At 44.2% G+C, this 26,801-nt stretch overlaps 2 protein-coding genes across 4 annotated transcripts in view; one reads left to right on the forward strand and one right to left on the reverse strand.

Annotated features, from left to right (window-relative positions):
* Window positions 1-1,936, forward strand: part of nat10 (N-acetyltransferase 10) — a 37,969-nt gene extending 36,033 nt beyond the window's left edge. The window contains exon 27 of the mRNA XM_014147631.2: window positions 1-1,936. Within this exon, the coding sequence (XP_014003106.1) occupies window positions 1-133 (133 nt within the window). The 3' untranslated portion in view covers window positions 134-1,936.
* Window positions 1,885-26,801, reverse strand: part of mapda (N6-Methyl-AMP deaminase) — a 26,950-nt gene continuing 2,033 nt past the window's right edge. The window contains exons 1-10 of one of the 3 annotated variants that reach the window (XM_014147637.2): window positions 25,657-25,787; window positions 16,050-16,185; window positions 4,025-4,085; window positions 3,792-3,879; window positions 3,632-3,713; window positions 3,186-3,312; window positions 2,969-3,049; window positions 2,740-2,878; window positions 2,410-2,510; window positions 1,885-2,283 (exon numbers count right to left, since the gene is read on the reverse strand). In XM_014147637.2, coding sequence (XP_014003112.1) covers window positions 2,092-2,283; window positions 2,410-2,510; window positions 2,740-2,878; window positions 2,969-3,049; window positions 3,186-3,312; window positions 3,632-3,713; window positions 3,792-3,879; window positions 4,025-4,085; window positions 16,050-16,185; window positions 25,657-25,660 — 1,011 coding nt within the window. In that variant the 5' untranslated portion in view covers window positions 25,661-25,787 and the 3' untranslated portion in view covers window positions 1,885-2,091. Of the gene's footprint in view, window positions 2,284-2,409; window positions 2,511-2,739; window positions 2,879-2,968; window positions 3,050-3,185; window positions 3,313-3,631; window positions 3,714-3,791; window positions 3,880-4,024; window positions 4,086-16,049; window positions 16,186-25,656; window positions 25,788-26,801 lie in introns of those variants that run through there. The other 2 variants (XM_045696839.1, XM_014147635.2) reach the window with 2 other exon arrangements.

Consider the following 26,801-nt stretch of genomic DNA (forward strand, 5'->3'; position numbering starts at 1 on the left):
TGACAAGAAGAGGAAGTATGAGCAGCCGAGGCCAGACAAAAACCAGGGAGGAGATACACGACACGGCAAACTGAAGAAGGCAAAGAAGGGAGGAGGCAAGGAGAAGAACAAGTTTGAAAAGAGGCCGTTATAGTGTAAATTATAGTTTTTATATTAGCTTTAAAGATTTTTATTAGAAATTGTTTTTTTTTTCAGATCCACTTTACTAGTTAGTTTCATTAAAAACATTTCTATTTCGTTTTTATATAATTTAGTTTGTCTTATGGACAGAAAGAAGCCTTTGCATGGAAGGCTGGGAGACGTGTTGTATAGTGTTTGTGTTTTTTGGGATGTCACTTCTTGTCACTGGGGCAGCAATGCACAAGCTGCTGGGTCAGGTCTTAGGTTGGGTTTAAAGGTAGATTCACGAAGTAAACCATGGTAATGGGTCAATTTCCGCAACAACCAGGAGCGCTGAAGCGTGAGGCTTCTCCGCTGTATTGTTCCCGTAGTTACCCGTGCGAATGCCACACATACTCTGTTCGACTGTGAGAGCAGTCTTGCATCATACTCGTCTGAATGGGCACGTTCGAGCAGCCGCTTTAAAAAAAAAAAGTTTTGCATTCCGGGATAGAAGTTGTCCGACTTGCACCTAATTGTTGATTGCATGAACTTTACAAAAATCATGTGTTGAAAGGTCATGGAGTTTTGACTGCAAGTTTCTGCAGTTTCTCTAACTGCTGCCTGCATTGTGGGACGTTCTATTGTCAACCAATCATTAGGGTGTTTTTGTTTGACCAATGATGTGAATGAAACAAACCAATTTGCCAATAGTAGAGCGAGAGATGAAATATATACATTATATTCCCCAAAATGTTTTATTTAAGGCTCACTAATTGATTGTACAATGTGTACACACACTCTGTGTGTGATATGGGGGTTCAAAATGTGTTCATCTCGACATTATAAAGAAAGCCTTTTATAAACACTGCAATGTTGATCAGACCTTGCTGTTGGAAAACCACAGTGTCTGACTTTAGGCTGTCGCAGGTGCACCTCCCCCGTCTAGTCGGTTGCTTCTGCCTCACTGCCCAATATCTGCGGTGCTGCTCGTGGCAGCTTCATCACGCTGAATCTACTTTTAAAATTTAAAGTCAGTCTCAATATGACCTGCCAGATCCAGACACTTAAAAACCACTTTAGAAAAGAACAAAACATTAGCACCCCATTAGATATTTCCCCCAAAAACAAACTGAACATAATTCATAATGGTTTGTTTGTTTTGGAGTTCAAATAGGTTTCATTATTTCAGTTTACTATAACAACCTTAGAATACAGCAGTAGGACTGTGCTTTGACCAATGGCAGTGTCACCTTTCTCTGTGCATAGCCCTGTACCCAAGGGTTAGATGGAATGGGACAGAGTTCCATCCATAGAATGAAAATTAGAATCATTCTAGACTTTCTTGTGTACCCACCACCTGAGGATAGGAGACAGCATACAGTGGTGACAGTTCCACCCATAGAAATATAATAATTATTTGGTTATGGTTCCACCGCCTAGCCCAAATCAATTTATCACCTGCCTTTTCCTGTACCTACTGTAACCGGCTCATTTAATCCAGTACCAACAATATATTGAGTTGCTTACATTCAGATGAGTTGGAGTCTGCAAGGATCAACATACTTAAAGATGATTCATTGAATGATGAGCATACGTTTTACATAATATGACCCAGATCTGATTCTTTTGACCGTTATGTCACCTTGCCTCAATCTTCAGTGAATGGAAAACGTACCTGCCTTCTGTTCTAGTATTTGTTTGCGGAGAATAAGTTTCGCATGGAAAGTAAAGTAGCCTACATGATACCTTTATACTTACTGGAAGACAAGTAAAAGCAACTTATTAAAGCAGCATGATGTATGTTTTATTGATAAACTACTTTACTAATACAAAATGTCTCCCTTTTGGAAATGACTCATGGTCCTGCATTCTTCATCTATTCTGAGAAGCACGTGGGGGGGGGCTCTGCTGGAATCACTAATCTACATCTCATAACTACTCAAATGGTCAAGATTGGTTATTCTGATCCCATAGATGTCAAGCAGCGCGTCATAACTGGAACAGCGTTGGCCGTAGCTCGAGCCACTTCTGGTGTAGCTGCTGCTTTAGGTCTGGGGCGAAGGTGCAGTCTATCGCCTTCTGGGACAGAGTCCACATGTCCTCCTGACTGAGGTTGAAGGTAGAGGCTGCCAACTGGTACTCCTGAGACAGGTCCGTGCAGAACACCCCCTTGTCGTCTGTCTGAAAACAAGAGTACTGTCACACTCCCACAAAATAAGTGTGCAACTCTGACTTGCAAGTTAAACAGAAGTGTTGAATTAATAGTTAAACGTTTATGCATCAGACACATTTCGGGCAAACACTTACACAGATCACACTAGGGTGTCCCATTTGGTACCAGTACAGGAAGTGATGTTGAGAATACGATGACACTGTCTGACCCTTGACATTAGAGGTTAGGCATAGTTCTGCGAGGAAAGGTTTAGGAAAAGTACAGTATATGAAAGCTTGGACAGAGGCAACATTAGCTACCACAAGATCAATACTAAACAGTTTATATATATACACTTTAGCCTTGATCATTTAAAAAATATATTTAGATCAACAACAAAAAATCTAGCTTTACAGTGGACAATAAATAACCCTTTTAGAGCAATCACTAGACTGTCCTTCCTGCCCTGAACATACTATTCTTACCCAGAGGTGTGTTATGCTTCCGTACTGTATCAACCAGGCTTTGTGACCCACCCACTTCAGGGTGTAAGTAAGTCCCATGACCAATCCTGTCAGGTGGAATGTTTAGCAGCAGCTCTGATTCGTCTGCCTGAGATGGCACCTGGAACATTGCATTTGTCAAAACTAATGAAAAACTTATCCATACATCATTTGGAATTGCTTGAATCAGTTAAGTTTTGATGCTACCTACCTCGGACAGGTGTAGAGAGAGTTTTAGTCCACAGTTCTTGGCTTTTTGCAAGGCGGGAAGGAGATCTCTGCCATGGCCCACCTTGGAAATAAGAAACATTTTACATTTCAGTAATTTAGCAGAAGCTCCTATTCAGAGTGACTTAGAATCAGTGCATTTATGTCATCTTGAGAAACGTGTCAACCATAAGCAAGCAAGGCACTGATCCACTACTGACCGTAGGATCTCCACTGAGGTCCAGCCCCACCACCAGACCATCGGTAGACAGCATGAAGTCCTCTGCCAGTTTAACGGTCTCCATAGCAACCTCGGCCCCATTCCTACGGTCAACAGCTACCAGGAACCTAAATGGGGGAAAATATATTATGTTACTTAAGGTATCAATGTTTTCATTGTAAGTTACTATAACTTTTTATAGCTATTACCATACCAATTTCTACCAATATTTACATTTGAGTCATTTAGCATTCGCTCTTATCCAGATAATTAATACATTTTCATCGTTTTTTTTGTACTGGTCCCCTGTGGGAATCAAACCCACAACCCCAGCATTGCAAGCGCTATGCTCTTAACCGCCACACGAGGCTCTGTCCTTGATTGTTTGGAAACAGTACTTCAGCATTCATAAGTAAAGCAAGCATTACAAATGCATTGAAAACATACCTGACTTCAATGTCAACTCCCTCATTTTTACATTGACGGATGGCCTCGATGACTGTTTCCACATACCTTCTCTTTGTCATTCCTAAGTTATACAAAACAAATGTAAGCGAAGCCCTGCATATAAGCAATCCAATCCAGTGTGTCTAGCATGTGGCCTTGCCTGTGGTCTTCTCCTTTCGTGGGGTACTTCTCAGTTCTAGATATTTTACTCCATCAGCTGCAAATTCCCTGATGACATCTTTGGCAACCTAGAAACAAGGACAGATTTTTTTTTAAACGTGTTCAATGCTAGATTGGCTCCAGGCTCCATCGAGTCAATAGTGTTAGGTTTATGGGTGAGATTGTTTAAGTTAGTGAAGCTGCAAATAAGTGACCATAGACAATGGAATTTACCATAAGAATGTCCTCCTCTGTATCTACTAACTGATGGATGACTTTGAAGACCTGAAAACACCTGGAGAGACAAGATGACAGGTTGTTGTGAGAGTAAAATTACAGGTCATCATTGTCCATAAAATTACTTCTTATTTGTATTAAAATGTCAGCTGGTATATACCCAACTTGATACATTTCTGAATGTAAAGGTGTAAATAAATTGTTAAATTCCTGCATAAAATGGGGAATACGCCAACTCTTGGCACATTAGTGTGCTTACATTGTCTAATGCACTCAGTGGTAAGGGTATGGAATTCTGGGTAATCCACAGCAGATCTATGGAAAATTGTTGTGGACGAGTTAAGAATTGAATGCCCTGGGATAAAAACTGACATTATGTTGTTATAATGTCTTAATTCACATTTGTATCATACTGATAACAACTACTGTTGACTTGGTGTCAAATAAGACATTTTACAGGGCTCCAGACTAACGTTCTCCCCTGGTGGCACTTGTGCCACAAACTTTTTCAGTTGGTGCACCAGCCCATGAAAAAAGAGAAACAGGCCGAAAAGATTCTCATCCATCTCAGGCACAGAACAAAAGATGTAGTCTAAATTGTAATCAGAAACAGTGACATTCATACTAGCCCAGATGCCATTAATGGTCTCCTAAGGAAGCATTTCAGCTGCAGTCAATACTCATATATATCCCACTCGAAGATTTCTGCACAATTCTACTCAAAGAACAGGAGGATCCATATGAATACTGGTTGAGACTGAATCGAGCAACAGACACTGCTACAGAAGGCCTGAAGGAGCAGGGTAAGGCAAAGGATGATCTCAACACAGACATTACTCACATGTTCATCATGAACTGTCCAAGCAAAGAACTAGCCTTCACATTCAGAGCCAGGACTATTGACAAGTGGTCTGCACAGTACAAGATGTGCTAAACGACTACCACGTTGAGATGAGCTTCAAAGCAAATGCAAAAGTGCATAGAGAAACGAGTGAGAGAATCCCAGTGAACAGAATCAAGGTTACTTTTACTTCAGTCTGATTCGCAGATAAACAGGAGCCACAGCCACAACAAGAGCTCAGATCACTGTTCTAGAGCAGGAGTTCCCAAACATTTTCACTCAGGCCCCCCTTCTAGCATTGGGGAACATTCTGTGTGCGCGCACGCCACGTCTAGCACTGTTCATGACACAAACTGTTAAGACCCTTCTTATTGGCGAAGAGAACATTTTGCAGGTTTAAAGCTTATTTCCTGCAATTCTACACATTTTGTCATGGGTTGCAGAGTAAATTATTGCAGTTTTAAAACCAATTTCCTAGAATTCTACACATTTTACCATGTTTTATGTGAGCTCATGGGATATTTGAGTGGGCTAAAAAACCTCGCTAAAAAACAGCTGACATGGGCTAGTTGATCTGGACATTTCTGCCAAGTTATAAATAGCTCTCGAAGGTATGCAATGACTGACATGACGAGGTAAACTGATGATGCACTACCCCTCGCACACCTCACCGTTACTCTAGAGAGTAATTGATATGCTAGAGAATGTCTTGCTGCCTGGCCCAGCTCAGTCTAACTCGGAAAAGGACTGCTAGTAAACTACACAAGATGAACGCCTGAATGCCACACCATGCTCTGTGTGCCATAATGCTACCCTGCCGTGAGAACAGGCGGTGTTTCAGGTGTCATTCAGCTGACCATTCAAGGCGCAACTGCCCGGGAGATGAAGAGAACCACGACTCCGTTGGAGCAGGGAAATTAACTGGTCTGCGCTCAGGAGAGGACAGTGCAAATCATAAGATTGAGACTCCCATCACCACCATTGATGATATGGAAGATCGTGAGTCACTATACCAGCTTGACAGCAACAGTATCCCAGACCACAAAACTGTCATTTTTCAAGGGGCAGAGGGAATTCAGAGGACTGACAGTTTATTTTACACACCTGTCTCTGTCGAAAATGGCCCTACGCTAAAGTGGATCAATGGCATGCACTCTGAGTGAGGCAACCGAAGCAAGCCTGTTACAATCCAGTCATTCCATGAAAAGATATTTGACTGATGGTGTCATTGATGGCTGTGGTGGTCATCAAGTTAACCCTAAAGCAATGTATGACCTTGACGTATCATTCCTGCACTTGTACCAGGTCAAGCTGATGAGATGATACTAGGGAGCAACGGCAAAAAGAAACAGTTACTGGAGACTCATGTCCTTGCCTGACAATAATTAAAGTGAAGAACACTGTCAGTTTGTCACTTCTTTCCAATTCAGAGAGGTTGAGATGTGAGTCTGTGTCAGACAGAGTAGGTATAGTCAAGCTCAAGCAAAGGGTTACATTACAGCCACAGAGTGAACATCTTGTTTAGGGCAATTTACCTGCGTCTGCAGTTATATCATTAAGCAGCACAGTGATCGTTGAACCCACTCAATCCAAGTCCAGACCAAAACACATACTGGTAGGAAGGGTTATCACTCCATTATGGGTAGATGGTTCTATCCAATTGAAAATAGTCAATCTTACAAACGAGACAATCATTCTGAGGAGAAATGCAAAAATCGCTGATGTGTCTCCTTGCATTACAGTAGACTTACCAGAGTCTGACAGTATCCAGTCTAATGTGCACTGCACACAGAGCTACGACACCCCATCAAGAACAAAGGAAGAGATGCACACCTAGCTGCACTCAGTGGAAATGTTTGCTACTCGACAATCGATCTCACGACAATCGATCTCATTAAGGTTCCTTTACACAAATAAGACAAAAGGTACACAGGGTTTTCATCACCCTTTGGACTCAGTAGGTTACCGCAGGACCTTTTGAACAGTCCAGCGAGGTTCATGCACATGATGATGTCCATATTCGGTGATGAGAACTTCACAAGCCTACTGTGCTACCTTGATGACCCAATGGTCTTTGCCCCTACTGAGCAGCTAGCTCTTGAATGCCTCCAGATGGTGTTCTCTGTCAACACACAACCTGAAGCTGACTCTCAAAGAGTACCACTTTTTTAGAAGATCTGTCAAGTTTCATGGCCACCTCTGTGAATTTGGTGTGCAAACAGATCTCAAAGCACACGGTTTTACAATCAAGATATCTGATATGGCTTTGAAATACGAAGAGCGTGAAATTCGGTATCGGCCATCGTGAGTGCACCAGGCCTCATTGCAAAGTTTTTTAGGACATTACATTTACTGTTAGATTAATACATGGCTGCTAGCAGTAGATGTTATATTTAGAATTAGTGATCTAGCTCATGTGTTTTGAGTTTTTCACTTACACAGGTGGTGAATTAGGCCTACAGTGAGGGGGAAAAGTATTTGATCCCCTGTTGATTTTGTACGTTTGCCCACTGACAAAGAAATTATCAGTCTATAATTTTAATGGTAGGTTTATTTGAACAGTGAGAGACAGAATAACAACAACAAAAATCCAGGAAAACACATGTAAAAAATGTTATAAAATGATTTGCATTTTAATGAGGGAAATAAGTATTTGACCCCTCTGCAAAACATTACATTTTTTACATTTTAGTCATTTAGCAGACGCTCTTATCCAGAGCGACTTACAGTAGTGAATGCATACATTTCATACATTTAATTTTTTATTCATTTTTTGTACTGACCCCCGTGGGAATTGAACCCACAACCCTGGCGTTGCAAACACCATGCTCTACCAACTGAGCCACACGGGACACATGACTTAGTACTTGGTGGCAAAACCCTTGTTGTTGGTAATCAGAGGTCAGACGTTTCTTGTAGTTGGCCACCAGGTTTGCACACATCTCAGGAGGGATTTTGTCCCACTACTCTTTGCAGGTCTTCTCCAAGTCATTAAGGTTTCGAGGCTGACGTTTGGCAACTCGAACCTTCAGCTCCCTCCACAGATTTTCTATGGGATTAAGGTCTGGAGACTGGCTAGGCCACTCCAGGACCTTAATGTGCTCCTTCTTGAGCCACTCCTTTGTTGCCTTGGCCGTGTGTTTTGGGTCATTGTCATGCTGGAATACCGATCCACGACCCATTTTCAATGCCCTGGCTGAGGGAAGGAGGTTCTCACCCAAGATTTGACGGTACATGGCCCCGTCCATCGTCCCTTTGATATGGTGAAGTTGTCCTGTCCCCTTAGCAGAAAAACACCCACAAAGCATAATGTTTCCACCTCCATGTTTGACGGTGGGGATGGTGTTCTTGGGGTCATAGGCAGCATTCCTCCTCCTCCAAACACAGCAAGTTGAGTTGATGCCAAAGAGCTCCATTTTGGTCTCATCTGACCACAACACTTTCACCCAGTTGTCCTCTGAATCATTCAGATGTTCATTGGCAAACTTCAGACAGGCATGTATATGTGCTTTCTTGAGCAGGGGGACCTTGCGGGCGCTGCAGGATTTCACTCCTTCACGGCGTAGTGTGTTACCAATTGTTTTCTTGGTGACTATGGTCCCAGCTGCCTTGAGATCATTGACAAGATCTTCCCGTGTAGTTCTGGGCTGATTCCTCACCGTTTTCATGATCATTGCAACTCCACGAGGTGAGATCTTGCATGCAGCCCCAGGCCGATTGAGATTGACAGTTATTTTGTGTTTCTTCCATTTGCGAATAATCGCACCAACTGTTGTCACCTTCTCACCAAGCTGCTTGGCGATGGTCTTGTAGCCTTGTGTAGGTCTACAATCTTGTCCCTTACATCCTTGATCTTTGGTCTTGGCCATGGTGGAGAGTTTGGAATCTGATTGATTTGATTGCTTCTGTGGACAGGTGTCTTTCATACAGGTAACAAACTGAGATTAGGAGCACTCCCTTTTAGAGTGTGCTCCTAATCTCAGCTCGTTACCTGAAGAAAAGACACCTGGGAGCCAGAAATCTTTCTGATCGAGAGGGGGTCAAATACTTACCGTAATTTCCAGACTATTGAGCGCACCCACTGAATAACAAAAAAAAACTATTATTTTGAACATAAATAAGCCGCACATGTCTATAAGCCGCAGGTGCCTACCGGTACATTGAAACAAATTAACTTTACACAGGCTTTAACGAAACACGGCTTGTAACAAAAATAAATAGGCTTTAACGAAACACGGCTTGTAACAAAAAATGTAATATTAGCAGTAAGCTTTAGTTGTCTTTTTGCACTGAGTCAATTCCTCACGCTGCTGTTTCCAACGTCTTATCATCGACTCATTAAGACCAAGCTCCCGTGCAGCAGCTCTATTTCCTTTTCCAACAGCCAGATCAATCGCCTTCAACTTGAATGCTGCATCATATGCATTTCTCCGTGTCTTTGCCATGATGAGGGTGACAAAATGACTACCGTAATCAGAATGATGGGAAGTTTGAGAGCGCTCGATTTAATCTAAACAGTAAATAAAAAAGTTGTTTGACCTTAACCCGTTAGGCAATTTCAATGGTCTAATGAAAGCTTCATGCCGCCAAAAAACTGAGCACGTCACACAATTTTTTTTAAATTGAAAGCGGGAAAAATCCATATATTAGCCGCGTCATTGTTTAAGCCGCGAGGTTCAAAGCGTGGGAAAAAAGTTGCGGCTTATAGTCCGGAAATTACGGTATTTCTCTCATTAAAATGCAAATCAATTTATAACATTTTTGACATGCGTTTTTCTGGATTTTTGGGTTGTTATTCTGTCTCGCACTGTTCAAATAAACCTACCATTAAAATTATAGACTGATCATTTCTTTGTCAGTGGGCAAACGTACAAAATCAGCAGGGGATCAAATATTTTATCCCCTCACTGTAGATGAAACAACTTATTTATTGAATACGATCTCAGTAGTCTATTAGACCGCTTAATAAAGCATTGTGAATGACCTTGTAATGACTTGATAAGATAATGACTCAAATGTATTCTATAGTGTGAAACTGCGGAAATTTATTTTTGGGTGCCACCAAATCATGGGCTGCTGCCACCAACTGAAAAAGTGAGTGGCACCAGTGCCACCAGGGGAAAATCTAAGTCTGGAGCCCTGCTATGATGGAATAACACTTTCAAAAGAAGATCCAAGTTTAGCCACTGGCTAAAGCGACGACACTTCACAGCCTGAGCTAACAATAACCAGCTAACATACAATACCAGTCAAAAGTTGGGACACACCTACTCATTCAAGGGTTTTTCTTTATTTTTACTATTTTCTACATTGTAGAATAATAGTGAAGACATCAAAACTATGAAATAACACATATGGAATCATGTAGTAACCAAACAAAGTGTTCGTTTATAAGTAGCCACTCTTTGCCTTGATGACAGCTTTGCACACTCTTGGCATTCTCTCAACCAGCTTCATGAGGAATTATTTTCCAACAGTCTTGAACGAGTTCCCACATATGCTGAGCACTTGTTCGCTGCTTTTCCTTCACTCTGAGGTACAACTCATCCCAAACCATCTCAATTGGGTTGAGGTCGGGTGATTGTGGAGGCCAGGTCATCTGATGCAGCACTCCATCACTCTTCTTCTTGGTCAAATAGCCCTTACACAGCCTGGAGGTGTGTTTTGGGTCATTTTCCTGTTGAAAAACAAATGATAGTCCCACTAAACGCAAACCTGATGGGATGGTGTATCACTGCAGAATGCTGTGGTAGTCATAATGGCTGTGCCTTGAATTCTAAGAACATCACAGAGTGTCACCAGCAAAGCACCTCCACACAATCACACCTCCTCCTCCATGCTTCACCGTGGGAACCACACATGCGGAGATCATTCATTCACCTACTCTGCGTCTCACAAAGACACAGCGGTTGGAACCAAAAATCACACAGGTTTAATGTCCATTGCTCATGTTTCTTGGCCCAAGCAAGTCTCTTTTTCTTATTGGTGTACTTTAGTAGTGGTTTCTTTGCAGCAATTCAACCATGAAGTCCTGATTCATGCAGTCTCCTCTGAACAGTTGATATTGAGATGTCTGTTACTTGAACTCTGTGAAGCATTCATTTGGTCTGCAATTTCTGAGGCTGGTAACTATAATGAACTTATCCTCTGGGTTAACTCTGGGTCTTCCTTTCCTGTGGCGGTCCTCATGAGAGCCAGTTTTATCATAGCGCTTGATGGTTTTTGCGGCTGCACAACATTTTTCAGATTGACTGACCTTCATGTCTTAAAGTAATGATCGTCTGTCATTTCTCTTTGAGCTGTTCTTGCCATAATATGGATTTGGTCTTGTACCAAATAGGGCTATATTCTGTATACTACGCCTACCTTGTCACAACACAACTGATTGGCTCAAACGCATTAAGAAGGAAATAAATTCACAAATTAACTTTAAACAAGGCACACCTGTTAATTTAAATGCATTCCAGGTGACAACCTCATGAAGCTGGTTGAGAGTACGCCAAGAGTGCATAGTTGTCATCAAGGCAAAGGGTGGCTACTTGAAGAATCTCAAATATAAAATATATTTTGATTTAACACTTTTTTGGTTACTTCATGATTCCATATGTGTTATTTCATAGTTTTGATGTCTTCACTATTATTTTACAATGTAGAAAATAGTAAAAATAAAGAAAAACCCTTGAATGAGTAGGTGTCCAAACTTTTGACTGGTAGTGTACACACTGACGAAACCTGACTCTGTCACGCCCCGATCTGTTTCACCTGTCCCTATGATTGTCTCCACCCCCTCCAGGTGTCGCTTATTTTCCACTGTGTATTTATCCTTGTGTTTCCTGTCTCTCTGTGCCAGTTCATCTTGTTTGTTTTCCAAGTCAACCAGCGTTTTCCCCATTCTTCTGCTTTTTGCTATTCTCCTTTTTCCTGTCCTCCCCGGTTTTGACCCTTGCCTGTTTCTGGACTATGATCTGGTTTTGACCTTTTGCCTGTCCACGACCATTCTCTTGCCTACTCCTTTTGGATTAATAAACATTGTAAAACTCCAATCATCTGCCTCCTGTGTCTGCATCTGGGTCTCACCTTGCGTCATGGTAGTACGAACTGCCCATGACAGACCCAGCAGACTTGGACCAGCTCTGCCACGCTGTCTCCCTGCATGGAGCCACCATTGGGAGACATTGAGTTGTTACAGGGCCTTTTGGAAGGGCTCAGTTCCTTGACGGAACGCCACGACCATGGGTTAAAGGATATTATTGAGCAAATCAGGGAGTTAGCTCAAAGGCTGACTGCCACCCTTGAAAAACCCCAATCACTCAGTAATTTTGTTCCTCTCTGTGGTGAGTTTGTACAGCCGATCCCGGAGAACCCCGCATACCTCCTCCGGAGCGTTATTTGGGGAATCCTGGTACCTGCCGGGGTTTTCTTTCTCAGTGCTCGCTTATTTTTGAGCTACAGCCATTTTCGTTTCCCTCAGACCGATCGAAGATAGCGTATATTATTACGCTAATGTCGGGAAGGGCGCTCTCCTGGGCTACGGCAGTTTGGGAGCAACAATCTGCCATTTGTGGTCATCTGGAGGAATTTATGGCAGAGGTGAGAAAGGTATTTGAGTCTCCGGTATCCGGGAGAAAGGCGGCCAGTAAACTGCTGGACTTACGTCAAAACTCCCGTAGTGTGGCAGGCTACGTGGTTGATTTTCGCACGTTGGCCGCCGAGAGTGCCTGGAATCCAGAGTCTCTTTTCGATACTTTTCTACACGGATTATCTGAGGAGGTAAAGGATGAGCTAGCTGCTCGGGAATTGCCGGTGGACCTCGACTCCCTTATCGCCCTAACCATCAAAATCAATGGACACCTAAGGGAACGTAGGAGTGAGAGGAGGTCTGGTCTCGGGCACTCTCGTGCACCCGCTATGGCTCGTTCACCTTCGGGGGAATCCGGAAGTTTCCAAAGGCAGCTTTTCAGAGAGGATTCGAAGCCACCCGAGTGCTCTCGGGAATCTACGATGGGTGAGTTGGATACTCCTGAGCCTATGCAGTTGGGAAGAGCTAGGTTATCAGTTGGGGAATGCTCACGGAGGACGAACAGTAACGGTTGTCTATACTGTGGAGGGGCAAGACATTTTATAGCTACCTGCCCTATTAGGAAACCCTTGTCTCTAGTGGGTACCAGCACTATGGTGAGTCAGACTGGGAGTTCCCTAATTCCCATCACCCACACACCCTTTTTTGGGCTTGTGCTGTGGGGAGCCTCTCTCTCTGTTCCCATAGATGCTAGGACACTGGACGGCCGCTCTATAGGGGAAGTCACCCATAGTACTGTGCTCGTTCAATTACGGGTTGCTGGTATGACCTCCTGGATGTGTTCAGTAAGGCACATGCTACTTCCCTTCCCCCGCACCGTCCTTATCACTGTGCCATTGATCTTCTCCCAGGCACTACACCACCTTGGGGTCGGTTGTATTCTCTGTCCGGACCAGAGACCAAAGCTATGGAGGAACACATAGAGGAGTCTCTGGCCACTGGCCCCGTCCATCCGTCTGCATCTCCTGCTGGCGCAAGGTTTTTCTTTATGGAGAAGAAGGACAAGACCCTGCATGCTAAACCGTTTTGTGTTCATTTACCTTGACGACATTGTGTTTTTTCCCGATCTGCCCAAGAATATGTACTTCATGTCAGACAGGTCCTTCAGCGCCTCCTGGAGAACCAATAGTTTGCGAAAGCCGAGAAGTGTGAGTTCCACCGCTCTACTATCACCTTTCTGGGATGTGTCATTGCTGAGGGAAATATTCAGATGGCTCCTGGAAAGGAGAAAGCAGTGGTGGATTAACCTCAACCAACGTCCAGGGTGCAGTTGCAACGGTTGCTTGGTTTTGTTAACTTCTACCGCTGTTTCATTCGGGATTACAGCAACTTGGCGGCCCCCCTCTCGGCACTCACCTCTCCCAAGGTACCGTTCAAATGGTCTCCAGCTGTCGACAAAGCCTTTGTTGACCTAAAGCATCGGTTCACATCGGTTCCTCATCCATCCGGACCCCTCGTGTCAATTTGTGGTGGAAGTTGATGCTATGGATGTTGGAGTGGGGGCCATCCTGTCCCAGCGATCTGCCCAGGACCAAAAGCTTCATCCCTATGCCTTCCTGTCTCAATCCTGCAGAGAGGAACTACGATGTAGGCAACCCAGAACTCCTGGTGGTTAAGATGGCGTTGGAAGAGTGGAGGCACTGGCTGGAAGGAGCAGAACAGCCATTCTTGGTCTGGACCGAACATAAAAACTTGGAATATCTCCGTACAGCCAAGCGCCTCAAATCCAGGCAGGCCCGGTGGGCCCTCTTGTTTACCAGATTCAACTTCACCATTTCCTACCGCCTATACAGTTCCTCTGCCACACTCTCAACCTCCAAAACATTCTTCCTACCTCATGCCTTGCTGCCACTGTGGATTGGGGTATTGAGAACATGGTTTGCGAGGCGCAACGCTCCCAGCCTGGACCTGAAGGGGGTCCAGCTAAGCGGCAGTTTGTCCCTAACCCAGTCCGGTCCCGGGTCCTGGAATGGGCTCATTCCTCCAGGCTGACCTGTCATCCAGGGTCCCATCGTACACTAGCCTTCCTCCGACAACGTTTATGGTGGCCTACAATGGTTCCTGACGTCTCTGCCTTCGTCGCCGCATGCACTGTGTGTGCTCAGAACAAGACTACATGGCAAGCTCCTTCTGGCCTCCTTCAGCCACTACCAGTCCCTCATCATCCCTGGTCTCATATCTCTGGGCTCCCTCCGTCTGATAGCAACACTGTCATTCTGACGGTAATCGATCGGTTCTCCAAGGCCGCCCATTTCATCCCTCTCCCCAAACTACCTTCTGCCAAGGAGACGGCCCAGCTTATGGTGCAGCATGTCTTCCGGATCCATGGACTCCCGGTAGACATGGTCTCCGATCGGGATCCTCAGTTCTGGTCTCAGTTCTGGAAGGCATTCTGCACCCTTATTGGGTCGTCGGCTAGCCTGTCATCCGGATTCCATCCCCAAAACAATGGTCAGTCGGAGCGAGCCAACCAAGACCTGGAAACCACCTTGAGATGCCTGGTCTCAACCAACCCCACTACCTGGAGCCGTCAACAGGTCTGGGTGGAGTATGCCCGGCACACCCTTCCCTGTTCTGCCACGGGACTCTCCCCTTTCGAGTGCTCCATGGGGTATCAGCCTCCAGTCTTCCTGGAACAAGAGCAGGAGGTCAGCGTACCCTCGGCCCAGATGTTTGTCTGCCGCTGTCAACGTACCTGGAGAATAGCCAGGGCGGCTATTCTCAAGACCTACTCCAGGTATCGTCGACAAGCAGACCGTCGCCGGACCCCAGCTCCCCGTTACCGCATTGGGCAGAGGGTATGGCTTTCCACTCGGGACCTGCCCCTGCGGGTAGAGTCCCTCCCCCCCAGGTAATCGATGGCCAGCCAGCGTATACGGTGAGATGCCTCCTGAGGGTTCGACCATGGGGCAGGGGTTTCCAGTACCTGGTTGACTGGAGGGTTATGGCCCGGAGGAGAGGTGCTGGGTTCCTGCTAAAGACATCTTGGACCCAGCCCTCATCGCCCATTTCCACCGACACCCCGGTCAGCCAGGTATGCGCCCAGGTAGAACGCCAGGCGTCCTGGGGGGTCACGCCCTGATCTGTTTCACCTGTCCCTGTGATTGTCTCCACCCCCTCCAGGTGTTGCTTATTTTTCCCAGTGTATTTATCCCTGTGTTTCCTGTCTCTCTGTGCCAGTTTGTCCTTTTGCCTGTCCACGACCATTCTCTTGCCTACTCCTTTTGGATTAATAAACATTGTAAGACTCCAACCATCTGCCTCCTGTGTCTGCATCTGGGTCACGCCTGGTGTCATGAAAGACTCTATGCATGTGAACAACGTTGGATGTCCAAGCTTTGACATGAAGTATGTTCCTAATACAAAGAATGTAGTATCCGACCCATTGAGCAGAGAGCATTTCGTCCACTCATGTATCAGCCATCTCCTTGTGGCAGAGCCTTCTGTCTCTCCTAGATCAAGTCAACGGAGTAGTAAATAGAACTGTACAAGACACCTTCAGAGTCAGCAACAACTGCCAAGCCGTGTTGAGCCCACCAGATGAAGACTCAATTCAAAAGGACCGTTGAGGGCACCTCACCTTCATCACATGGTTTCCTCACCTGTCAAGAACTCTCTGCTGTCTTGGATGCACACTGCACTGATGGCCTGAGTCAAGCACTGGGAACAGGGGCATCCATCCCTCAGCTACAGCAGGAGGACCACACCACTGCTCTACCTCAGAGTAAGCTTTTAAGCCTGCAAGAGCAAGACAGAACTGTGAGTAGAGCCATATACTACGTTAAGAAACATCAAAGACACTACCAGACATGAGCGTGTAGCTGAGCCCCGCAGAGTGATTAAACTACTGAAGCACTTGAACAAGCTCAGCATTCGTGATGGCATACTGCACAAGGAGAACAGAGACCATAAAATTGACAAAAAGCTCTTCCAATATCTAATTCGCTGAAGCAGCAAGTTCTCAATGGCCTCCATGATACAGTTGGTCACCAAGGGCACTCTCAAACACTATATCCCTAGCAAGACAACAATTATTTTGGACTGGGCTGGAGTGTGACATTGTGAATCATGTGAAGAACTGCCATCGATGCATTGTTGGAAAGACTCCTGAGCCCCATGCTCGTGCGCCACTTGAAAACATCCACACTTCAGAACCAGTGGAATTAGTTTGCATTGACTTTAGGACCACAAAACAGTGACAACAAGTCTATAGAAACTTTAGTTGTAACCAACCACTTCTCAAAAATGGCCCATGCATTCCCATGCAAGAACCAGACTGCAAAGCAAGTTGCTCGTCGCCTGTGGAAGGACTTCTTCTACATATCTAGATTTCCAAAGCATATCCACTCCAACAAAGGGACCGATTGTTCAAAGCAGACTGATAAAAGAACAGTTGGAGATGGCTGACAGAGAAATAACACACTACACCCCATCATCCTATAAGAAACGGGGTTACGGAGTGTTTAAAGAGAACCCTCTGTGGTATGGTCAGAGCTCTGCCTTGAAGTCCAAAGCCAAGTGGCCGCAAATGCTACAGATGCTGAACAACTGCACAGAGCATGAGACGACTGGTTTCATGCTGTTTTATCTCATGTTTGGGAGAATCCTACAACTTACCGTCAACGTCATGTTTCAGCATGTCCTCGCAGACAAACAGTGGAGTTTGTGTCCCACTTGAAGAGAGACCTGAATGAAGCAGCCCAGATCGCTCAAAAGCACAACCTCTGTGAACAGACACGTCATGCCAAGCTCTACAACCACAAGGTAAAATGATCACCGTTGACAGTAGTAGACAGAGTGATACTAGCCAACAGAGGTGAAAGGAAGATTGCAGACAAATGGGACTCAACCCTATATGAAGTGATATCAGTGAAACCAGACATCAATGTGTACAGAATCAAGGATCTACAGACAGCCAAAGAGAATGTTGTTCACAGGAATCTCATCCTCTCTGTAAGCTTCTTTCCACCGGATGGAGAATTCAACTAAAACTCTGAGGGCAATGAAGCCAGAGGAAGACTCCACCTGCCTGGACTCTTCCTCTGATTGCTAGCCTCCTTGTTCCCTAAGCCACCTCTGGATTATTGCCTTTGATTTCCCTCACCATACCTCCCTCTGGAATACCTATCGGATTTGACTCACCTGTGGCCCGGTGTAGCTCCCGCCTCCCCCTTGCTTATTCGCCAGATACAGTGAGGGAAAAAAGTATTTGATCCCCTGCTGATTTTGTACGTTTGCCCACTGACAAAGAAATGATCAGTCTATAATTTTAATGGTAGGTTTATTTGAACAGTGAGAGACAGAATAACAACAAAAAAATCCAGAAAAACACATGTCAAAATTTTTATAAATTGATTTGCATTTGCTGTGCTGGTTATGGCTACCTGTATCACCCCCTCTCCACCGGTAGTGGTGGAAGCCTCTGCTGATTGTGGCTACCTGTATCACCCCCTCTCCACCGGTAGTGGTGGAGGCCTCTGCTGGTTATGGCTACCTGTATCACCCCCTCCACCTACAAATCATCTTGCTCTATGGCCACTATACTTGTGTACTGTCCCCCTAAAGCCAATGAATCACAGGGTGTCCCCCAGGGCTCTGTTTTTTACTCATCATCATCTACATCCTCCCCCTTGGTCAGATCCTCTGTCACTTTGACCAATGCTATGCTGATGACACCCAGATATACCTCAGCACCAAATCCCTCCTCAATCCACCTCTGACCCACATTGAATCCTGCCTCTCTGCAATAAAAACACGGATGCAACAAAACTTCCTCAAGCTCAACAGTGATACAACGGAACTCCTCAATGGCACCAAATTCACTCTCACCAAAGCTGGCAACCACACCCTCACCATTGGCAACACCACTGTTTCTCTCTCCATGCACACATCCTTGGCATCATCCTGGACTTCACCCTCCTCTGCTTTCACCACCACATCAGACACTGTCAAACCCTCATTCTTCGTTGCCAAATTCAGGTCCTCCCTTTCCAGTCCTGCCGCTGAAATCCTCGTACATGCATTCATCTCCTCCCGTCTTGAGTACTGCAACTCATTAAGCCATAGCCGTGGGAAGTGGGGGAGCTGAAAATTCATAATAATAAAAAAAAGAATCGTCCTGTATTATTGGACCGATATAGCAGTCTGTAGAGCGGGCACATTCCTCCCCCCCCATTGGCGATCGCAGCACCCCCGACCCCCGAACTACTTCCTGTGGCTATGCCTTCTCCAGGGTTGCTCCTAGGTTCTGGATCTCCCTCCCTCCAGCCATCTGTGACTCCGAGTTCATAACTATCTTTCAGTCCCTCCTAAAACCCTACCTCTTTGACAAGGCCTATCCTTAACCCCCCCTCCCCATTCACTGATACATCACACTCTTCCCCTTCTTTGAGCCCACTCCTCTCTTTATTCATGTTTTTGTTTAGTCTGATGTTTTTGTTTAGATTTTTTTTTTTATTGTAAAGCGACTTTGGGTACTTCAAAAGCGCTATGCAAGTCCCATTTATTATCATCATCATCGGAAGTATACCTGATGACGATGAGGACTGTGATACACAGATAGTGAACTTGCTCATGCAAACCGCTGAAAATGATGAACAAGAGTTACCTGATGAATTACCTGATGCAGTTGAGAATACTCATCCAGATGATGAACTGGCCAGCGACCTCAGTGATGTAGTGATTTACCAAGATAGTGACGTCACCCACTCTTCTGTGGACAGTGTAAATTACTTTTCCATCTCTGAGCCTCCCCAAGATAATGACCACTCAAAAGTAAACAATGACAAACCAGAGCCTGCAGTTTGCACTAAGCCACAAAGCATTAAATCTGCTTCAGCCAAAACAAGATTTGGAAGAAACATTAGAGCTCCAAAAAGGCTTATCTGTGAAATTAATGACCAAGTCATAGATGATTCCGCATCATCAGTTAGCACTTTGTTTTCCTTTGTCTGAAATGTATTTTCATTGTTGAGAAGTTCAAGAGAATAAGCAGAAGCCAAGATAATGCGAGACAAGTGTTTTCCAAGTACTTAATACCCGTGTGTCAATCTAAGTAACATAAGCCTTCCCTGTAGCTCAGTTGGTAGAGCATGGTGTTTGCAACGCCAGGGTTGTGGGTTCGATTCCCACGGGGGGCCAGCAAAAAAAATGTATGAAATTGTATGAAATGTATGCATTCACTACTGTAAGTCGCTCTGGATAAGAGAGTCTGCTAAATGACTAAAATGTCAAATGTAAATAAGAAAATCCCCATCAAAATCCGTAGATTTAAGCTAGAGATTTCTGTTTTTTATACCCATCTGTCTCAATCCAGCACATCCACCTATGTCGTCGGCCTTCCGCCTCTGCGGTGGAAGGTGGCCGAGCTACAACTGTGTTTGTCAGACCATGAGACATCCAGAAAAATAAGTATTCTCACGAAAACGTCTGTAGCATCCAAACGGGACCACAAGTGTCACAGACTCATCTGAAGGTAACCCATATAAATTAATGGAAGTATGAAGGTAGTTTTGTGCCAACAAAAATAAAGGATTAAATGTGTAAAAAAATATATACAGTGCATTTGGAAAGTATTGAGACCCCTTCCCCTTTTACATTATAGCCTTTTCCTCATCAAAAAAACAGAAATAACTTATTTACTATGAGACTTGAAATTGAGCTCAGGTGACTCCTGTTTCCATTGATCATCCTTGAGATGTTTTACAACTTGGAGTCCACCTGTGGTAAATTCAAATGATTGGACATGATTTGGAAAGGCACACACCTGTCTGTGACCGACTCGATTCGGTCTTATGTAGCAAAATTTGAAATTGGGATTTTTACATTGGATAAAAGTAGACTCAGAGCTAGAAAATTGTACATAATACACTATGGGAAAGTAATTCTACTTTGAAAGTTGATAAACCTCACTTTTGAGAAAATGGCCCTTGAATGTTTTGGTACCTACTAGAGAGTTCTTTTGTCTACACCCATTCAACAGTGTTCACACCCTTTTAAGCTTTAGCCCCACCCATCTCTTTAAGGATTCACATGCTGGTTAGGCTATTTTTATGTTATCCAGAGCGTTGGTGACTGCAATTGTGCTGCTGGCAACAATTGAATTACAATTTTTTTGCCAACGTTTACTGACACCGGCCATATTCAACGGGTGTTGAGCGTTCGTAAAGTTGTCAGTTATTCTGCACTCTGGCACAATCAGATTACAGTGCTCTGAAATCGGAGTAGATAACTTTAGTGAATTTACCAGCTACGTCTAATTGACAGTTGTCGCAGTGACATCATAAACACTCTATTGAAATAGTTACTTGCATAGTGGATTCTTTTGTTTAGACATGTAGCTAGCTAGCTAAACAATGAACCGTGCATCCGGCAAAGGCGGAGGTGTTGCTAACATTTACGATGGCAAATTTCAATTTACAAAAAAAAAAAACAATGACGTTTTCGTCTTTTGAGCTTCTAGTCATGAAATCTATGCAGCCTACTCACTCACTTTTTATAGCTACTGTTTACAGGCCTCCTGGGCCATATGCAGTGTTCCTCACTGAGTTCCCTGAATTCCTATCGGATCTTGTAGTCATAGCAGATAATATTCTAATTTTTGGTGACTTTAACATTCACATGGAAAAGCCCACAGACCCACTCCAAAAGGCTTTCGGAGCCATCATCGACTCAGTGGGTTTTGTCCAACATGTCTCTGGACCTACTCACTGCCACAGTCATACTCTGGACCTAGTTTTGTCCCATGGAATAAATGTTGTGGATCTTAATGTTTTTCCTCAAAATCCTGGATTATCGGACCACCATTTTATTGCGTTTGCAATCGCAACAAATAATCTGCTCAGACCCCAACCAAGGAGCATTAAAAGTCGTGCTATAAATTCTCAGACAACCCAAAGATTCCTTGATGCCCTTCCAGACTCCCTCTGCCTACCCAAGGATGTCAGAGGAAAAAATCAGTTAACCACCTAACCGAGGAACTCAATTTAACCTTGCGCAATACCCTAGATGCAGTTGCACCCCTAAAAATTAAAAACATCTGTCATAAGAAACTAGCTCCCTGGTATACAGAAAATACACAAGCTCTGAAGCAAGCTTCCAGAAAATTGGAACGGAAATGGCGCCACACCAAACTGGAAGTCTTCCGACTAGCTTGGAAAGACAGTACCGTGCAGTATCGTGCAGTATCGAAGAGCCCTCACTGCTGCTCGATCATCCTATTTTTCCAACTTAATTGAGGAAAATAAGAACAATCCGAAATTTATTTTTGATACTGTCGCAAAGCTAACTAAAAAGCAGCCTTCGCAAATGGAGGATGGCTTTCACTTCAGCAGTAATAAATTTATGAACTTCTTTGAGGAAAAGATCATGATCATTAGAAAGCAAATTACGGACTCCTCTTTAAATCTGGGTATTCCTCCAAAGCTCCATTGTCCTGAGTCTACACAACTCTGCCAGGACCTAGGATCAAGGGAGATACTAAAGTGTTTTAGTACTATATCTCTTGACACAATGATGAAAATAATCATGGCCTCCAAACCCTCAAGCTGCATACTGGACCCTATTCCAACTAAACTACTGAAAGAGCTGCTTCCTGTGCTTGGCCCTCCTATGATGAACATAATAAACGGCTCTCTATCCACCGGATGTGTACCAAGCTCACTAAAAGTGGCAGTAATAAAGCCTCTCTTGAAAAAGCAGAATCTTGACCCAGAAATTATAAAAAACTATCGGCCTATATCGAATCTTCCATTCCTCTCAAAAATTTTTGAAAAAGCTGTTGCACAGCAACTCACTGCCTTCCTGAAGACAAACAATGTATACGAAACGCTTCAGTCTGGTTTTAGACCCCATCATAGCACTGAGACTGCACTTGTGAAGGTGGTAAATGACCTTTTAATGACGTCAGACCGAGGCTCTGCATCTGTCCTCGTGCTCCTAGATCTTAGTGCCGCTTTTGATACCATCGATCACCACATTCTTTTGGAGAGATTGGAAACCCAAATTGGTCTACATGGACAAGTTCTGGCCTGGTTTAGATCTTATCTGTCGGAAAGATATCAGTTTGTCTCTGTGAATGGTTTGTCCTCTGACAAATCAATTGTAAATGTCGGTGTTCCTCAAGGTTCCGTTTTAGGACCACTATTGTTTTCACTATATATTTTACCTCTTGGCGATGTCATTCGAAAACATAATGTTAAATTTCACTGCTATGCGGACGACACACAGCTGTACATTTCAATGAAACATGGTGAAGCCCCAAAATTGCCCTCGCTAGAAGCCTGTGTTTCAGACATAAAGAAGTGGATGGCTGCAAACTTTCTACTTTTAAACTCGGACAAAACAGAGATGCTTGTTCTAGATCCCAAGAAACAAAGAGATCTTCTGTTGAATCTGACAATTAATCTGGATGGTTGTACAGTCGTCTCAAATAAAACTGTGAAGGACCTCTGTGTTACTCTGGACCCTGATCTCTCTTTTGAAGAACATATCAAGACTGTTTCAAGGACAGCTTTTTTCCATCTACGTAACATTGCAAAAATCAGAAACTTTCTGTCCAAAAATGACGCAGAAAAATTAATCCATGCTTTTGTTACTTCTAGGCTGGACTACTGCAATGCTCTACTTTCCGGCTACCCGGATAAAGCACTAAACAAACTTCAGTTAGTGCTAAATACGGCTGCTAGAATCCTGACTAGAACCAAAAAATTGGATCATATTACTCCAGTGCTAGCCTCCCTACACTGGCTTCCTGTTAAGGCAAGGGCTGATTTCAAGGTTTTACTGCTAACCTACAAAGCATTACATGGGCTTGCTCCTACCTATCTTTCCGATTTGGTCCTGCCGTACATACCTACACGTACGTTACGGTCACAAGACGCAGGCCTCCTAATTGTCCCTAGAATTTCTAAGCAAACGGCTGGAGGTAGGGCTTTCTCCTATAGAGCTCCATTTTTATGGAATGGTCTGCCTACCAATGTGAGAGACGCAGACTCAGTCTCAACCTTTAAGTCTTTACTGAAGACTTATCTCTTCAGTAGGTCCTATGATTAAGTATAGTCTGGCCCAGGAGTGTGAAGGTGAACGGAAAGGCTGGAGCAACGAACCGCCCTTGCTGTCTCTGCCTTGCCGGTTCCCCTCTTTCCACTGGGATTCTCTGCCTCTAACCCTTTTACAGGGGCTGAGTCACTGGCTTACTAGTGTTCTTCCATGCCGTCCATGGGAGGGGTGCGTCACTTGAGTGGGTTGAGTCACTGACGTGGTCTTCCTGTCTGGGTTGGCGCCCCCCCCTTGGGTTGTGCCATGGCGGAGATCGTTGTGGGCTATACTCGGCCTTGTCTTAGGACGGTAAGTTGGTGGTTGGAGACATCCCTCTAGTGGTGTGGGGGCTGTGCTTTGGCAAAGTGAGTGGGGTTATATCCTGCCTGTTTGGCCCTGTCCGGGGGTATCATCGGATGGGGCCACAGTGTCTTCTGATCCCTCCTGTCTCAGCCTCCAGTATTTATGCTGCAGTAGTTTATGTGTCGGGGGGCTAGGGTCAGTCTGTTACATCTGGAGTATTTCTCTTGTCTTATCCGGTGTCCTGTGTGAATTTAAATATGCTCTCTCTAATTCTCTCTTTCTGTCTTTCTCTTGGAGGACCTGAGCCCTAGGACCATGCCTCAGGACTACCTGGTATGATGACTCCTTGCTGTCCCCAGTCCACCTGGCCGTGCTGCTGCTCCAGTTTCAACTGTTCTGCCTGCGGCTATGGAACCCTGACCTGTTCACCGGACGTGCTTGTTGCACCCTCGACAACTACTATGATTATTATTATTTGACCATGCTGGTCATTTATTAACATTTTAACATCTTGACCATGTTCTGTTATAATATCCACCCTGCACAGCCAGAAGAGGACTGGCCACCCCTCATAGTCTGGTTCCTCTCTAGGTTTCTTCCTAGGTTTTTGGCCTTTCTAGGGAGTTTTTCCTAGGGAGTTTTTCCTAGCCACCGTGCTTCTTTCACATGCATTGCTTGCTGTTTGGGGTTTTAGGCTGGGTTTCTGTACAGCACTTTGAGATATCAGCTGATGTACGAAGGGCTATATAAGATTCCGTGAGGGCTGATGTACGAAGGGCTATATAAGATTCCGTAAGGGCTAGATTCCGTGAAACATAGGATATTACAGTTTTTGATGTCCCGTTGGTAGGATATTCGTGATCGTACCTCGTCTAGTTTATTTTCCAATGATTGCACATTGGCGAGTAATATTGACGTAACGGCAGCTTTCCTACTCGCCTTCTGTGGGTCCGGACGAGGCATCCGGCTCTTCGTCCTCTGCGTTGCTTCCTTTTGCGAATAATTGGGATGTCTGCCCTGTGGGGTGTTTGGAGAATATCGTGTGAGTCCTGCTTGTTGTTGAAAAAATCTCTATCTAATCCGAGGTGAGTGATCGCTGTCCTGATATCCAGAAGCTCCTTTCTGCCGTAAGATATGGTTGCAGAAACATTATGTACAAAATAATTTACAAAAAAAAACACATAACAGCACAATTGGTTAGGAGACCGTAAAACGGCGGCCATCTCCTCCGGCGCCATCTTGTATACGGGTACAATAACATCTGCTAACCATGTGTATGTGACCAATAAAATTTGATCAGTTGGATTGAGCAGACATTCCCATATATTTTCGATAGCTGCATATTTGACATAAATCAATTTCAATTCATAATATATATATTTAAAAAAAATCTAATAAATTTTAAATGAACAAATCTAAGAATCTCATTTCCATGTGGGTTTTATGCTAGCTAAGCTTCCTTGTAAAGAGATCTTTAGGAGTGCTGTTAATATCCCTTTAATGATTGAACATTCATCTATACTGTGTCCCATCATTGCAGCTAGTCCACTAGTCCGTCATGTGCTGGTGGACGGGACCGAGAGATCACATGAGCACATACATCAGGGGTGTCAAACACATTTCATGTTGGGGCTAGTGTAGGTTGGTTTTTGTTTTCAATTAAGACCTAGACAACCAGGTTAGCGGAGTTCCTTACTAAGCAGTAACCTTAATTCAAATCAAGTACAAGGGAGGAGCGAAAACCCGCAGACACTCTGCCCTCCGTGGAATGAGTTGGACAAGTGCCATACATTATATTGTATGACAAGTGCCATACAATGCACTATGGACTCAGAAAAAGAAACAAACAATCAATTCTGTCATACGTACTCATCCAGTGTCCTCCGCTGACCACTGCGAATAGCAGTCATGCCGTGTTCGATGTTGAGATGTGGCTTTCGAGCCACGAGTTTCTCGATGGTTGAGAAGCTGACAGAGCCATTGAGATGGGCATGAAGCTCCTGGGTAGAGAAGAGAGGAAGACACTCAAGAAGTTAGAGTACAAACCTGTTGGACTGAAATAAAGTTGAAGTCGGAAGTTTACATACACTTAGGTTGAGGTCATTAAAACTAGTTTTTCAACCACTCAACCACAAATTTCTTGTTAACGAACTATAATTTTGGCAAATCGGTTAGGACATCTACTTTGTGCATGACAAGTCATTTTTCCAACAATTGTTTACAGACAGATTATTTAACTTATAATTCACTATATCACAATTCCAGTGGGTCAGAAGTTTACATACACTAAGTTGACTGTGCCTTTAAACAGCTTGGAAAAATTCCAGAAAATGATGTCATGGCTTTAGAAGCTTCTGATAGTCTAATTGACATAATTTGAGTCAATTGGAGGTGTACCTGTGGATGTATTTCAAGGCCTACCTTCAAACTCAGTGCCTCTTTGCTTGACATCATGGGAAAATCAAAAGAAATCAGCCAAGACCTCAGAAAAAAATTGTAGACCTCCACAAGTCTGGTTCATCCTTGGGAGCAATTTCCAAATGCTTGAAGGTACCACGTTCATCTGTACAAACAATAGTACGCAAGTATAAACACCATGGGACCACGCAGCCGTCATACCGCTCAGGAAGGAGACGCGTTCTGTCTCCTAGAGATGAACGTACTTTGGTGCAAAAAGTGCAAATCAATCCCAGAAACACAGCAAAGGACCTTGTGAAGATGCTGGAGGAAACAGGTACAAAAGTATCTATATCCACAGTAAAACAAGTCCTATATCGACATAACCTGAAAGGCCGCTCAGCAAGGAAGAAGCCACTGCTCCAAAACTGCCATGAAAAAGCCAGACTACGGTTTGCAACTGCACATGGGGAAAAATATCATCGTTTTTGGAGAAATGTGAAGCACGGGGGTGGCAGCATCATCTTGTGGGGGTGCTTTGCTGCAGGAGGGACTGGTGCACTTCACAAAATAGATGGCATCATGAGGCAAGAAAATGATGTGGATATATTGAAGCA

Source organism: Salmo salar, chromosome ssa16 (assembly GCF_905237065.1).
Source record: "Salmo salar chromosome ssa16, Ssal_v3.1, whole genome shotgun sequence".
NCBI lineage: Eukaryota > Metazoa > Chordata > Actinopteri > Salmoniformes > Salmonidae > Salmo > Salmo salar.